Below are 16827 nucleotides of genomic sequence, written 5' to 3' on the forward strand. Positions count from 1 at the left end.
ACATGAGATTAAAGTGAGATTTATTTATAAATAACATTTACTATATTGGTTCTTGGACCTGGAACATGAAACTTTAACTCCTCTGTGAGAAGCAAACACGTGGATTTACTGAGAGAAAACTCTGAATCAGAGGATTTATTAAAGGGAGAAGAGCCTCAGCTGAAGGAATGCCCAGTCGGACAATGGGAAAGGAGAGCCAGAGAGAGGAGAAGAGGAGTGAAAGTACAGTGCTGAGTGAGGGGGTGAACAAGCTGAGTGCCAACTGGATATGGAGGATTCTGGCAAAGTCTAACGTCTGTGGCGTTTCCAAGGAAACAGGGCAACTAAGTTCACAGAACAGAAGCTGAACTTACTGGAAGCTCGTCGATGTATTGAGAAGATGAAACTACAGTCAATGGAGTGCAAAAAACAGGTTATTATTTAAGTTTACCTTTTGAGAATTTACTCTTTTGTACATTTATTAATACAATAGCTAATTTAAGTTCACGTGAGTGTTAAGAAATAATACTTCTCAAGATCCGCAAATGAATGATTTTCTTAATTAAGTGATGTATTCTTGCCTATATTTAGTTATGCATCAACCAAACATGCTTGCTAGCTTACTTATTAGGCTGACCTCAAAGGAAAGGGTCAATTGTTTCATGTCTGTCTTAAAACAACCTGTGTGAACAGGAGAAATGTATTACATCAACCGAAAAAGGTTTTAGTACATATGCATGCACATGAGAATTGCTTTGAGACGGACTTGGAGAAAAAAGTGAACCTCTCCTTTTAAGTTTTCGGGATTTAATGATTTGTGAAATGTGGTGGGAGGTGCCGGAGAGCGGACAGGATGATTAAGAGGCGGGGTAACCTGAGAGACATCTGTGCCCAACAACTTGCTACCAAGCTGTTGACATGGTGAATAATAGATGACTGTATCTTGTGCGCATGTAACTTTTTCTGTGTCTGTGTTTATCTTTGCCATGTCTGTGTGTTTATGATGTCGGTAAGAACAGTTTCCCCTTTATTTTCCCCAAACTGAGTAAGTCGGACAACGTCAGTTCCCGTGCCAGGTAGAACTCACCTAGTGGGCACAGGCTAACCAATGAAGGATCACATGACCTCAACAGACGGGTACCGGTAGCCGTTCTGTTACCACGGTAATGGACTCAATGGGAACTCTGGACCTGGACCTGCAGGTTCTGTGTAACAGAGTGAAGGTCCTGGAGCAGAATGAGGTTTCAGCCGTCCAGTCTGACAGCTACCTGAGGAACAGGTGAGAGACTGGGGAGAGGGGATCCAGTGACAACCCACACACACACACACACACACACACACACACACACACACACACACACACACACACACACACCACACGCTACTATATACTCACTTTTGGCCAAGGTGATATCACATATCACATGCACCTGGCTGCCCTGTACACTTGCATGGAAGCACGCTGCTGCTGACATCTCCCCTGGAATTACTCGCTGTGGTAAACTATTTATTTGCATGTTTTCATCTTTTCTCGCATTAGGATGTTGAAACTGAATCAAATTTGTAGATTTTTATATCAAATCAAATTAACAGAGGAAATTATTAAGTACTTCTAGCTTTATGTTAATGTGTAAATTTGTGTGAAGTTAATAAGATGATGTATGTGAGCTTGTCTGTGTCGTGTTGTTAGGATCAGAGGGTTAGAGAGGTCAGAGAGGAGGCTGCTGCTACAGCTCGATCAGCTAGCCTCTGCCTCCCACCTCCCCAGCATGCAACACTCCCAGAGGCTGGACCAGAGACTCAACATGCTCAGGGAGGAGGTCAGGACCATGGTGAGTACACAGGTTTTACTTATCATGGGTCTGGACTAAAATGTCTGTTATACAACGAATAAACAAAATAATGGACCATAATTCTGAAGTAACAAGTTATTAACAATGCTACGAAGGTTGGGTTATAAGGTCAGGCTGATTGTGTTTTCTCATGAAAGCAAAAGAGAGATCATAACAAATAACATCTACAGTAAAGACTACTACTACGACAATGCCAACACTAAAACGCAAACTAGTATGTATTCATGTAGACATTATATATAATGTATATGTATAGTACAGGAGACCCCTTAGCCTAGGCTAACTCAGAAGTTGTTTTTCCAGACTCCATTGTAGTATCTCTCTCTATAATATTCTCTCTCTGTCTTCCGCTTTCTCCCACTTCCCTACTGCTCAGACCCAGGAGAAGGAGCGAGGAGAGCAGGTTTGGAGGGATCGACTACAGCGCTGTCAGAGGCAGCTGAAGGCCAAAGAGGAGGAGATGAGTCGTCAGTCCCAGTACTTCGAGAACTTTAAAACCCAGCTCCAGCACAAGCTCAGCCTGGCCCGGGACAGAGAGCAGAGCCTACAGAACCGGATCTACGCTTTAGAAAAGCAGCTACTGGACATGACCGTGAGTGCCGCCACGGGCATGACAACGATCAGTGCAGTCAGAATTACTGCCGGGACTGTCACACACTGGGAAGAACAAGAGAGGCTACCTACCATGAGAGGAGAGGGTGAAGGAGAAGAGGAGAGAAAGGAGGAGAGGAGGAAGCAATGGCAGCCAAGTGTGGGAATTGAGAGAGGAGGAGGACGAGAGAGTGATGAGGGAAAGACAGCAAAAGAGAACTCATATGAAGCCAGGCTGCAAGGCTTCATCCTGAGCCTGCAGGAGGATCTCAGGGTGCTGCTGGAGAGAGAGGAGGGTGGCATGACCGAGCGGAGGGGACTGATGGAGCAGCTCCAGGAGGCTCAGGAGAACAGCCACTTCCTGGGCTGCAAGGTGGAGGAGATGAAGGCAGAGGTGCACCAACTGAAGCTCTCTGAAAACTCCTTGATGGAGGAGGTTGATGAACTGAGAGAGGAGAACAACAGGCTCCAACAGATCCTTACGGATGCAGCTAACCAAACATCAAGTCAGTCATCCACAATCCCATGCGCGGGTTTTGGGACCAGCTCGCCCAACTGCAGTCCTGCTGTTAGTTCTGTGTCCTCCAACACTCTCTCACATACCACGGCCATGGTAGAGGTGTGTAAGATATGATCATTATTATAACCTTCTTCTCAGTGTTTATTTCAAGAGTTAGCAAGAGAGATCTCATCTGACGATCCTAAATCTGAGATGTGACACACTGAGGCAGCTTTAGTAGGAGACACTTCTAAACAAAGATGATAGTATGTATCTCTCTTCTTGTTGCTAGTGAGGGCCAGCCTACTTTTTCATACATCACACAGTGATGAGTACGATATTTATCTCCTGTAATGAAATGTGGGGCACAGAGGTAAACTACATCAAGCTGTTATAAGGTGGAATGAGCAGCATGAGAGTAGAGGATATCTCCTCTACTGTACAAGTCAACAACAGACATGAACAGAAGTTTGCACAATGGTTTTCATGTCCTCAAGAGAAAAACAAAAGCTCTATTACAATATAAGAAACACCTTCTATCATTAGATTCTGTGCCAGTCAGTCCACATGTAGTCTAAAAGTAAGAATGCTACAGTATTTGACCAAATTTAACTCAAACAACTTGAGTTTCAGTACTATTATGCGTAGGATGGAATTATCGGTTCTTGAGAATAAAACACTTGCGATAAGGAGCATTTGTTGAGGGTTTTTAGTTCCCTAAAGTGACAAATTCCTGTTTTAACAACAATTTAAGATCACCTGTTCAACTAATCAATGTTAACACATTATTATTTTGAAAGTTGTTTTCTGTGACTTATTCTCACTAGTTTTTCATTGTAGACTGGCCAAATATGGTTGGCAATAATAACTTAAGGGTCAATTAATATTCAATCCGGTGTTATTATTGGCTTAGTGTTGTAGATTCCTTCTTGTTATTTCATGAGAAGGTATTAGTGAGTGAAAGCTCTGTTGCCAGGATTTAGTGTTGCATAACCACCTCCCCTATTGTAAATGCTTATACATTGTGTATCAACTGAGACATGAATTTGGATTATGTTGCATTATTAGGATCTCTATATTCTGCCAGTCATTTTCTGTCTGTCGAACTTTTGTCACACGACTGTGATCTCTATGTAGGTCCATCTAACCTCGGTTGAGGGAATAGGCCAGCCTCATTCATCTGCAGTTCCACCTGTTCACCACTGGGCTTCAGCAGAGAGCACACGAAACAACCACAGCCTACGGTCCCTTTCCGTGACTGCAGAGACACTAGATGAACTTAAACTGGAGACTTGGGGCTCTAGAGGGATCCTAAATCTGGAGGAAAGCCACAGTGAGGAATCTGAAGCCCTGAGGGAAGCCTACAGGAGCCTGGGGCTGGGGGAGGATCTTGAAGCACTTCAAGAACAACGTGACCGCCTAGAGGTTGCCCTGCAGCACACACAGGAACAGCTGCAGGTGATGGCTCAAGAGAATACTCGACTGAAATTACAACTCAGGAAAGAGGCAGAGGAACAAGAAGCAGAGGCAGAGCAGGACTCTTCAAGAGAAAGGGTATGTCACAGGGGTTACAGTATTCCGTTCAGTTTGACACAGCTTAAATTACAACCACGTTTCAATAACAAACCTTTCCAGTACATCACTGATCGAATTCTGTGTATTTGTATACTCAGATTCACACATTACCCACCAGTGATGGAGCTGAAGATAACAACATTCTTGCCCTGGACAAGGATGATCTCGTCCAGGCCCTGAATCATGAGAACCGGGCCTTGGCAGACCGGATCCAGGAGCTTCTGGCTCACATTGAGCTCAGAGAAGAGGAACTCAAGAGGGAGGAAACACAGCTGAGAGAGCACATCTCCAAGCTAGAGGTGGACAAAGTCAGACTGGAGCAGGAGAAGCAGGAACAAGGGTGTTTGATTACAGAACTCACTAAGAAGACTGAGGATGATCTCAACACCATAATGGATCTGCAGCAGCAAAGGTTAGTGGAGAGTGAGCAGCTTATTGTGGAATCATCGGTTGACGAGGAACCGTGTGGATCTCAGTTGCAAAGAGAATACACAGCTGTAATATCAGGACATTTTCAACAGAACAACCTGGAAGAATGTGTGGACAGTTTAGTGGAAAGTGTGCTAAAAGGTGAAGAACCACCGTTGATGTCCAGTCAACAACCAGACGATTCGACTACAGCTTCAGCACCTGGTTCTCAACATGATAATCACTATGGTTTGTTGCAGGATAGCCTACAAAGCAATGTTATGTCACTGACTGATCAAGTGGGCCAGCTGACCAAGTCAGTCCAGAGCCTCAAAACAGAACAAGAGGAACTGTCAGGCTGCATAAATTCTCTCAGAGAGCAGCAGAGAGAAGTAACTCTGTCAGTTCAAACACAGACAGAAGTGAAGCAGCAGTTAACTCGGACAGTTTGGGGACTGAAGGAGGAGAAAGACAGCATCTCTCAATCTCTGGCTGGTCTCAAACAAGAGAAAGAGCAGCTTACCAGGACAGTCTGTGGGCTAAAAGATGAGAGAGACCAGTTTATAAGGTCTATGAGTGGCCTAAAAGAGGAGAAAGAGCAGCTAACTAAGTCTGTATCTGGTCTCAAACGAGAAAATGAGAAACTGGCAGAATCTCTCTCAAGTGGAAAAGAAGAGGGAGCTCAAATCATGCAGTCACTAGAAAGTTTACAGACAGAGAATGACCAGTTAAGCCAGACAGTGCTCAGTTTGAAACAGGAGAGAGACAAACTAACCAATTCCCTGAAGTGTCTGAAGCAACAGAGAGACAAGGAACAATCATCTTACACTTCACAAGAAGACCGCGACAAGTTGATAAAATCAGTTAGCAGTTTGAAAGAAGAAAAAGAAAGAATTGAACTTTCAATCAGTTGTTTGAAACAGGAAGAAGAGCAGATGCATCTATTACTCCAGGGCCTAAGAGAGGAAGAAAACGGCCACAAAGCTGCTCTGTCCGGCCTAACACAAACAGAGGGGAGGAATCAGAAACTGCCTATGCTGAATCTGAACAGTGCCACTATTGGGACGGGAGGATATGCTACACAAAGATTTCAGACTAGTGACCACAGAGAAAACTCTGTACAGGTATGAGGAGATAGATATCATATATAAGTATTATGGCTTATTGTATGACATTATGTTAGATTACTGTGTACTTAAACTCATGGTTTTAATGGAGAACAGGAGCAAAATGATCTGATGAGGGAGAATGAAGCCTTGGGAGCAGAACTAAAGAGGTCAAAAGGTGAACTGGACAAGAGCCATGTAGATGTGAGTTTACACTTCCTCTTTTTTTCATTATCATTTGTGGACATTTGTTGTAGTAGAATGTAAGATTAACCAGATGCTCTGTTGATTAAACTAAATAATAGTAGTTGGACAAAAACAGTCCCAACTCAAGGTCCATTTACTAGCTTTAGGTTGACAGAAAACTCAATAGAAGTTGAGTTGGGATTGTTTTGTCGCACTATTACCTCCAAGGTCAAGAAAACATTTCTGTGCTTAAAGTGGCAATTCTTAAGATTTAAGTCCTTGTTGATTTGACAAGAACTAGTTACTGGTGGTAACAACAAATTCTGTTTAATACAAACACCAATTCTGGGGGCAAAACAAAACTATTGTTTTAATTAAAAAGTCACTCATCTGTGAGCTACTGTGAGTTGGTTACCTTGCAGAGAAGGTGGAGGCGTATATCGTGTGGCCTGCAAGCTCACTGTGGCTGCTCCTTCTTGTTCCATTACTCCCTTTAAACTGATCAGCTGTCAAAAAATCCAGAAAATTACCATTGTCTTGTTCTGTAGATGCATTTTGCTGAACAATAGCGGCTGGTGTCAAGCTCACTGACAAACACACTGCAGTTCCTTTGACTACTTCATAATAAAACATGTCATTTTAACCGAATTACTGTCGTAGCTATTATTGATATTGATAACAACACAATGAATGCAGTTTTTATTGTAATTTCCAGTGCATAAAGTTTGTTAATCTTAATCTGAAAAAGAAATATGACAGAACTTCTGTTTAATCTTTGGCTCTCTTCATTTTGTATTTACAGGTCAATGGTGTATCATTAGAGATTTCACTAACTTAATGTATTCATGTTCATGTTTGTGGCATGTTCAGACCGAGAGGTTGCACAGTGAATTGTGTCAGTCAGAAACCAGGAGGGAGGAGGCAGAGAGAAAGGCAGCCCAAGCAGCTGACAAGGTGACGAGGCTGACATTTGTAGCTAATCAGATGGAAGAAACCAGACAGGAAAATGACAGCCTCATAACCCAGGTATTTACACAAATATACACTACAAAAATACCAACATGGTGCCACAATCTGCTCCACCCATGCCCTTTGGTCTGCTTATTAACAACTCAATGTACCGTCCTGCCCTAATTGGCCTTCCTGAGAGAGACCTTTATAAAACCATAAATATGTGTATGTGTTTTTGGCAAAGCCTGTCACTAACTTTCCTTCCAGGTACGAACCTAAATAAAAACACTGTTTATCTGTTTATATGTCTAACTCTTCTTTATCTGCTAGACCTCACCAGTGTTTGTGTCCTCTGCAGGTGAAGGAGCTCCAGAGAAAATTTAGAGACTTGGTCAGGGAGAAGACTGATGCTCTGTCACTAAAGGCACAAATAGAGGAGCAATACAACATCCTTACAGCTCAGCTCAAAGCTAAGGTATGAATGGCAAAATATCTTTCTTTTTTATTTGTTATGTACCATAAATTAGTTCTGAACTCCTGGATATGGCCCTGTTATAAAGTTGACTTAAAACATGAATGCAAAAGAAAGTATCTGGAAACCTCAATTTCATTTTCAAAATTAACCAACCAACACTTTTTTTTGAATATGCAGATGTTTTATGTCCATAGTTCAAACATACACATCTACTTTATTGCAGACAGAACAGATTGTAATATGACATACATTACTTCATGTTTGTGACTAAAGGTCTTATATCAATGCATATCAATGTTCTTCAGTTGTTCGACTTTTGATATGTTTTAAATGCGTAAAATTCAGCTGTAGTGGAAATACATAAAAATTTGTTATAAAATCACCATAGATCTGTTCCTCTGTGTGTGTGTGTGTGTGTGTGTGTGTGTGTGTGTGTGTGTGTGTGTGTGTGTGTGTAAAACTTCACAGACGGTGGCTCTAGAGGAGCTAAACTCGGAGTATATCGCTCTGAAACAAGGGCAGGGAAGCAAGGATGATCTGAGCACTGTTCTTGTCTCACTCAGGACACGTTACAACAACATCAGAGCTAAGGTGGGTAACCAGTCAGCTGTGGCTTTGATGTTCATGATAGTCAAATAAGTGACTTGATTTTACTTATAAAACATACATACATACCAAGCCAATAAAGTGTATGTCACATTAAAATACAAACTACATCTCGGATCATGTAAACTAAACAATACCTCAAATTATACATGTCATAAAGAACATCACATTATATCATTGTTGGAAAGGGCGCAACTCTTCAGCACTTCATGTTGCCGCAGCATAAGGGCCCACATGAAGATCTAATCTCGCCCAAAGCAGTTAGCTGTTGTTGTTATGAGCTGATAAGTAATTTTCATGTGTTTAATTTATTTTTTGTACTATAGTATGATGCACTCCTGAAAAAGAGGAGCCAGAACGATCTGGATATAGCTCCTTTAAAGGTGAGGAAAGACAGATATAGCTTTAAATTCTTCCATTATTTGTTCCTTACCCTGTAGGAGTGTCAGCTAACTATTGTCATGTGTCAGTAACAGTTGACTTTGACTGACAAGTGTTTCGTTGAATAACAGGCCAAGCTGTCTTGCCTGGTGTTCAAGTGTCAGGAGAGGAACAACTTGTTGGTTCAGATGATGAAGGCCATGCACAGACAAGGCAATGCGGACTCCACACTCACACAGCAGGTTGAGCAGCTGCTCAGTGACACTGCTCTGCAGGAGTACACTGCAGCATTCACACCAGGGAGCAACGTAAAGACCCGGGATTACAGTACTGGCTTCACACCAGGATTTATTTCAACATTTCAAAACTATTCTAGTGGACTCACTCCTGATTGGACCTGCTCTACTTTACCTTCACTTGTAAATCAGCAATGCCAAAATGGATTTGCATCTGAATCTGGAGTGAAATGTAGAGAGCTAAAAAGAGAAAAACATACATCTTTAGTCACCATGGACTCCACAAAAAGTTGTCAAGACTGCAGCAGTGAAGTCACACCTTCACCAGCAGAAACACTAAATAAAAATGCCAACTCACCTGTGCCACCCTCACCAGTGCAAGTGTGTGCCAGTGTCCAAGCGGCACCATCATGTGTGGTTTCAGCACTGAAAGAAGGCTTGATCACCAATACAGCACAGGTGAGATAATGCAAACTAATTTTTGTTTAAGTATATATTATTATTATTTTATTAATAATTATTTTATTATTCTATTACTATTATTTTTATATCATTTTAAAGGTCCAGTTTGTAACATTTTGGGGGATATATTAGCAGAAATGGAATATAAGTAGCCCAAAAACTGGCTCTAGATTAGGGCCATTTGCACGTTTGGCGGCCACTGTAGAGAGGGTGAAGCATGGGTTTTTTAAATCTGCAACTACACCACTAGATTCCACTAAATCCCACACACTGGACCTTTTTTTTGTTAATTAAAATGAGAGAAACCCTACGATCTGCTTTTTCTCAATCCCACCACAGCTCTCTCACTCTGCCACTAGACCTGAGAATTTTGAATTTCATCATCCAGACATGAAAGGGAAGTCTTCCCCAGATCTGAGTCTTACTCTTCCATCCTCCAGCACACGTGTCGGTGTGAGCAGGAGACTGAGTAGTCCTGAGAAGATCATCAGCCTACACGAGCAACTGCAGAAGACTCTAATGAGCAGCTATCAGGTACACAGAAGCTTTTTGAACATTTGGCATTACACAAATGCTGGTCAGTGTTGAAAACATGTAAAAAACAAATATTATTCTAGTTTTTCTTCATTTCAAGGCTCCAGTGAGCAGAGGAAGAAGACAGCAACCCAGGAAATCTTTTTCAGCTCCTGCAGACCTGGGACCAGCCTCTCAGACAAAGAAGCAGAGCCTCAGTTTGAATATACCACTTACAGACTCTCTCCCAGCCACCACTGCTTCGAGCCCAGCTAAGCACGTTCCAGCTGTGACAACCATACCTGTTTCCACTAATAAGTCAGCAACACTTTTTAATGCAGTCGCCTCTAGATCTGCTAATATTACATTCAGTCCCATGTTTACTAACCATCACTGTAAAGCAGACATGTCTAAAACTATAAATTCTGCTCTTTCTAGCTCAAGCAAAGCCAAATACACCTCCAGCTATGGCACTAATATAGCAATATCCCCAAAACTAACAAATAAAATCATCACTGCTATTCCTGACATATCTGATGCCAAACATACAGCTCCCACTCCTTTAACTCTGAGGACCACTACCTTTGTCTCTGATGTCTTAATATGTTCTGACACGAATCCAAAAATCACTGCCTCAGACACAACTGCCCCTAGCATAACAACTGCCCCCGAGGCTAATCATTTTAACATGCCTTCTAAAACCGATGGTGCTGCCCCTGCGTATCACGGGCCTGTATTTGCTGCCTCCTGCACTCCATCTGCTCATTGCTCTCCTGAAAGATCCAACAAGTCTGCCAGAAAGTCCACCACTGCTCTTGAAAAGACAGCAAGACCCAAACCAGGTAATGCATATATTCAATATTTGAGATCATTCACACAAAGGCAAAACACACCATTGCTTAAAGTCCGAGTGGAAGAAATTCTTGTTTTTTTCTAAAGAGTTGAAATGCCATTATTGAATTGACAAAAAAAAAGAAGCATTTGCTGAAACTTTGTACAAGTAGGTGTTATAACTTCAGATCATAATGTTGCAGTTAATGATTGTAGAATATTACTTTTTGGTTCTATACTGCTGAAATAACATTATACCCAGCCTAGATAAGGGCCATTCTCTGTTTCTGTCACTTGTTGCCCTTCTTGTTGCCCTTCTTGTTGCCCTTCTTATTGCCCATATACAGTAACGAACTGCTGCACAGTGACAGTAAACCTTTACTAAATTGATTGGATTCATTAGTAAGTTCAGTATGCAGTGAGTCCTGTTATGTTCATTTATTGTGGTAGAATTTTAAAGTTAAAAGGTTAACAGAAAAGGTAAATAAATGAATTAGTGCTGTGCTTGATTTTTCTTTGTCCCACCACCTCCAGGAGCTCCAGCAGAGGTTCGTGCCGTTGAGGTCGTCAAAACAGTGGGCCAGAGCAGCCTCATGATCGGCTGGGAGAGGCCGCCGCTCGACGAGCTGGGCTGTAGTAACGGCACATTTGTGTACGGATACAGGGTAGGCAGAACAAACAGTAGCAGGCAGACTGACACATTGACTTGATTGTGGAAGAGTTATTTCTCTAGTATTTTCTCTAAAAGCTTCTTGTACTTACTTCTTGTAATTATTTCTTGTCCTCTCTCAGGTGTTTGTAGATGGGGACTTCCACAAATCTGTCATGAGCTCAGCGTGCACCAAGGTATCAATCTCTACCTTGACACTTAACAGCTTGTATCCTGTTAAACTCAATAACAGCAAAGCATTTACTGCATATTTTGCTTTTTTTCTACAGTGTATTCTGGAGAATGTCGACCTGAGTGGCCCAGTCCACATCAGTGTCCAAACACTGGGCTCTAATGGTCTCAGTTCCAACAGTGCCCACACTATGTACAGGACTTCAGTGAGAACAGAACACCACTGACTCACAGTGTCCTGACTACAGCAACCGTAATAGGGGCATACAAGTAAGTATAGTAATTTTAGACGCTGCAGTTTCCTAAATGTTTAATTCAAATTTATAAGTGTTTCATTATTTTGTCAGTGGCTCTTTAGGATTACAGCAACCTCTTGATGAAAACATTCTCAGCCAGTGGTTTGAATGGTAAGTTGTACGCAAAAAGTATGGCTGAATATTTTTGTTTTGTCGCATACATTTTGTTTTATTATGTATGTGAAACGGTTTGTCTTGTGATTACAAATTTAAGTTAAAATATGACATTAAAGTGATATTGAATATTATCTAATATATATTTAAAAAGAGCTAAAAGATACTTTTTCAAACCAACATTTGTGACAATCTATTTTCCTATTTTCCTCTTCTCTGTCCTGTGTGTCCTGTCTGTCCTGTGTATGTGTGTGTCCGCCCTTCAGTGCACAGCCATCTATAGCCGCAGCCCTCTGAGGGACCGTGCTAACCTCCACCTCAGCGGACAGCGAGGACGATACGTCACACTGCTGGGATACCGTCAGGCTCAGGTCAACCAATCAGAAAAACTCATCTCATGTTGTCACTATGAACACCTATGCCTATGAACACGTAGTGACCTGTGGCCGGCCAATAAACCTCAAAACGATTAACTGAAGATGTCAAACACAACCCCATAAGATTCCTGAGAGTTAATCTGCACGTAAAAGCAGGTGAAGATTAGCTCGATCCGAAGAACTTCCTGTTTCAGAGTCCTGAACACTGGATTCACCTCTCGAATGGATATGACGTTGTGAGTGTCTGCCAGGTGAAAGGCCAGTGTGGCTGCCAATCAAACAAATCCTGACAAACTGATTTTTAAAAAAAGTGTTACTTCTCTATGAACTAGATGAAGCCAAGATCAATCACAGTGTCACGGTTGGAGGGACGTTTGCATCTGGTGCATATTTTAACACTGTGTTTAACACTGAGAGATCACATGTCATATGGCTTCATCTGCCTCTCTGGACTCTGACATTAACAGCTGACTAATGGGACATTCACTGTATGAAAAGCCTTTTTTTTTTTTTTTTCAAAGCAACACACACTGTATAATGTGCCGACGCAACATTGTACCCTGTGGTTATCTTACTTGATTTTTACACATGAAGCCAAATATGAAAAAAAGATGATTCACTCCAAAGACTTATCTGTTTCTTGCTCCTCACAGGTCTACGGGGTTATTTAAACACAGAAGCCAGGTGTTATTTTAAGTTCTGAAATTTGCACACAGTCATTATTGATATCTAGAAGATAAAATTAAAAAAATAAATTATTACTGATATTTTTTTGTAGAGAATATTATGAAAATATGCCAATGTATCACATATTTTACTTCTTTTTGTATGAGTGACACTTTGTTTTTCATACCTAATAGATGTTAAGTTTGCACGCTCATATTGTTTTTTTTGTTTTATACAATGTTCACAACACACACTATGATGTTCTTTTGCTACTTTCTGTATGTACGGATGTGGAGTGATCATGGTGCAGCAAAGGTATTTTTCTATTAGTAATTGAAAATATTGATTTCCCATTGATTCCTTAAGACTGTACAGAGAATAAATGTTTATACAATATTAACTGTCATTGCAGTGTATGTGTGTGTGTATGTGAGCTGAGGTTAAAAAAACACTTTTGGTTTACAAATTATGGTTGAAATTGAGTTTCAGCAACATTGATAATGCATTTCTAACCAGAGGAAAAAAACATGTATCTCCACATTTTGATGATTTTTTTCATCTTTACTTTTTTACTTTCGACTTCAGCCAAAAAAAGCATTTAGATTATCTGAAAAAATGCATTATATATATTATATATATATAGGACAGTGAAAATACATTTGACTGATTAAACTTGCTGTGTAGATAATGAATTTTGAAACTCTTCTTAGCTTTACTCCTTTCTATTCAACCATACCCGTTTATTCAACTTCCTTATCATGAACACTAGATGGCAGCCATTCATGGATTACTCTGTGGGTAGTACTGTCTGTCTGTCTCTGTCAATGTGTGAGTGTGAGTGTGAGTGTGTGAGTGTGTGTGTGTGACTGTATCTTAGTGGACTGGATGATGCTGACGTGCACACAAAGCTCAAGTAGCCTAAAACATTTTAGTGCCTGCTCTCCCATTCAATACAAACCAGGCACAAGACCAAAAATGAAGTGGAAGAAGAAGAAGCATCAGCAGCTTTAAAAAGAAGTTGCTTAATAATCACCTGCAGTGCTCAGCAGCTTTGGGAGGTCCTCCGAGAACGTCATCGCTTACGCTTAGCAGAAAGAGTACCAGGTGGAGGAGAAAGTGTGTGTGTGTTTGTGTGGTGGGGGAAGTACATCTCAACTGTCGGAGAACATAAAAACATCTTTTCAGCTTTTCTTCTGCTCATTTTCCTCTTTTCCTGTCTCTGTTACCACTCCATTTGATAATATGCAGTGGTGGAAAGTAACTAAGTAGGCTGCGTTTAAGTATTTGTAATTTACATAATATTTCCATGTTATATTACTACAATTGCTAGAATTCAGTTGAAAATTTTGCACTTTTTACTCCAGTAAAAAAAGTTTTACTTTACAGATTAAGACTTTAGATAGAAAATATATTGCACTTTTATACATACAATTACTGAACTGTATATAAAATACTAAAATTACTTCCACATTGCCCAACTACAACACTAACATGCTATGTATGTTAATTAATGTAATGTCACTAATAATAATCCAATAATATAACATATAACACACAGGAGCCCCTTTTCTGCATCCTGAGAAATTTTGCTCTCAAGTAAAAGTAATTTTTGCTAATAATACTTAAATACTTTTAATTAAGTGACATTTACAATGCAGGACTTATACTAGTTATGGACTATTGCATGTATGTAGGAACAGCACACAAAGAGAAAATATAAAACATCTCATAACTCCATATGAACCACAAATGAGTAAAGCAAAGGTCAGAGATATAAGCCCTAGTGTATCTACTCCAGGATTTTATTAAATTGATTATACTGGATATTAATCATAAAATGTTTTATATCTGCCGTACAATAGTCCAAGATTTCTCAGTAAAGAATACTGAAGTTCAGAACTTTGCAGCAACCTTATTGATACTGTGTAATAGTTTGCATGGATCAAAAATGACATCACTTCCTTTATTTAAAAGAATCGGGCGCATTTTTGCTGCACTGTATGTTGAATTTCAAGTAGACTTTAAGATGAACCGGTGGTCTACTGTTGTCCTGCACTGCACCAACTAAAGAAGCCTTAATAAAAGCTGCAGTGCAGTTGCTTGAAGCAACTGATAAGTGTAAAGAAGCTCAGCTGGACCCACAGGACTCTCATTACACTCTCCAGGGAGACTCACCTCCATTATTAACACACACTCCAACATATATGATGCACACTCAGTAAAGTAGTGTGTGCATAATGTCTTGTTTACATGGGCTAATGACCTCTGTGTTAATTAGTTACTTGCTAGATGTTAATGATGCCAAGCTCAGCTCTGACTCTTCACATGTAGGCCATCATAGGAGTTAGAGAGTGATGAAGGAAACCAGGAGCTGTAGATAAAAGGAAGTGTGTATGCATGACTTGTCAATGGCGTGTCAGTAACAAAGACAGCTGGGCTCAAGTTTCCTGCAAGAATATTCTGTTGTGACGTTTAAAGACACTTCTGCTTTCTTTATGTGTGTGTGTGTGTGTGTGTGTGTGTGTGTGTGTGTGTTCTGCATATGTGTCTGAGAATGTATCAGCACTGCAGGGGATTTCTCCCATCTTGTAGGAGTGTGTGTGTGTGTGTGTGTGTGTGTGTGTGTGTGTGTGTGTGTGTGTGTGTGTGTGTGTGTGTGTGTGTGCTGACAGACAGTTGTCATCAGCAGGGTGTCTCGAGGGTTTTTTCTTTGCTGGAAAAGGAGCGGCAGATGAGAAAGAGGAGAGAAGGGATGATGTGTTGAGGTTTTAATTTCACCCAGAAGGGACATTGTCACTCCATCACTGCCACTGACATCCTGAGCGTCCTGGGGCTCAAGTGGGGTGGTGGTCTGGAGTCGACTTCCAGACCTCCAGGGCAGCAGCTTGCTGCTCACACCCGGAGATGAGCTCTAAAAGTGGGTTTCTCCTGCTGCTGTGTCTGGGCAGATGGGTCTTGATGCTGGAAGGTTGCTGTGTTGTCATACAGGAGTGTTGTGGTTGTGATACTATCCTTGCTGAGTGTGTGTGTGTGTGTGTGTGTGTGTGTGTGTGTGTGTGTGTGTGTGTGTGTGTGGTAGAAGCTGGAGCATGGATATTGTTGTATTATGTAAACATATTCATATGTGCTAAAAATGTCATCACACGAAAATTACTGCTGAGCACCCATGCTTTATTTATGTGTACAGATTTGGCATTTTGTATCCCATCTTTCTCTCCTCAGTGTTGTGACGCCTCCTTTATTCTCACCATCTCAGTGTCTGTTGTTGTGGCTGTATCAGTCCATCTCAGTTTCTGTTATATTTAGAGGCAAAGCACTATCAGAGCTTACAGCTGGCCGCCTGTGATTCAATTCTGACAGATCTACAGCTTTCAAAGCAATCTTCTCTCTTTTTGTCTATCTCCACCCCCCTCACTCTTTTTCCCTCACCGACCTCTCTTTTCCCTTCACTCCACTCCTTCTTTCGCATTCACCTTCATACTTCAAGCCAATTCCAGTCCTTTTTTCTCTGTTTTTGTCTGTGTTTATATTGCTTCTTTACACACCTCTCTATTTCAACTCAGTCTCTTTCATACAATCCTCATTTTCTTCCTTTACCATTTTCTCAACCAAGTATTTTATATTACTGCCATTTTTCTCTTCTCTTTTAGCTTTTTCTTTGCCAGTTTGCCCCTTTTTCAGTTCAATTTGAAGTGCTTTATTGCTGCTGTGCCTCACGAAACTCTATCTCTCTTCCAGCGCCTCTTCTCTTCTCCTCTTGAGTTCGCTTTCAATTTTCTCTACATCTTTATCATCCACAGTCCCATCGGGTACGCCACCAGGCAGAGAAACGAGAGCTTCATCACTTTTAGCAAATCCACGTTGAAACAAACATCAAACAA

The 16827-nt window shown here is 41.0% G+C and overlaps 1 protein-coding gene across 7 annotated transcripts; it reads left to right on the forward strand.

Moving 5' to 3' along the window:
• Positions 1 to 96: 96 nt before the first annotated feature.
• Positions 97 to 13346, forward strand: LOC127374143 (protein FAM184A-like). 7 transcript variants are annotated; one of them, XM_051419155.1, is made up of 19 exons: positions 97 to 412; positions 999 to 1258; positions 1670 to 1811; positions 2209 to 3042; positions 4060 to 4476; positions 4596 to 6029; positions 6129 to 6215; positions 7068 to 7223; positions 7507 to 7623; positions 8092 to 8214; positions 8556 to 8612; positions 8742 to 9305; positions 9648 to 9842; positions 9943 to 10663; positions 11187 to 11317; positions 11445 to 11498; positions 11592 to 11763; positions 11841 to 11900; positions 12170 to 13346. In XM_051419155.1, exons 2-17 carry the CDS (start codon positions 1146 to 1148, stop codon positions 11718 to 11720), a joined length of 5274 nt encoding a protein of 1757 aa, XP_051275115.1. In that variant the 5' UTR covers positions 97 to 412; positions 999 to 1145; the 3' UTR covers positions 11721 to 11763; positions 11841 to 11900; positions 12170 to 13346. The 7 variants fall into 7 exon arrangements, with proteins under 7 accessions (XP_051275115.1, XP_051275114.1, XP_051275113.1 ...); XM_051419154.1 differs by having other exon boundaries at positions 1026 to 1258; XM_051419153.1 differs by having other exon boundaries at positions 1030 to 1258.
• The last annotated feature ends 3481 nt before the right edge of the window (positions 13347 to 16827 follow it).

This window comes from Dicentrarchus labrax, unplaced genomic scaffold, assembly GCF_905237075.1.
Source record: "Dicentrarchus labrax unplaced genomic scaffold, dlabrax2021, whole genome shotgun sequence".
NCBI classification, from domain to species: domain Eukaryota; kingdom Metazoa; phylum Chordata; class Actinopteri; family Moronidae; genus Dicentrarchus; species Dicentrarchus labrax.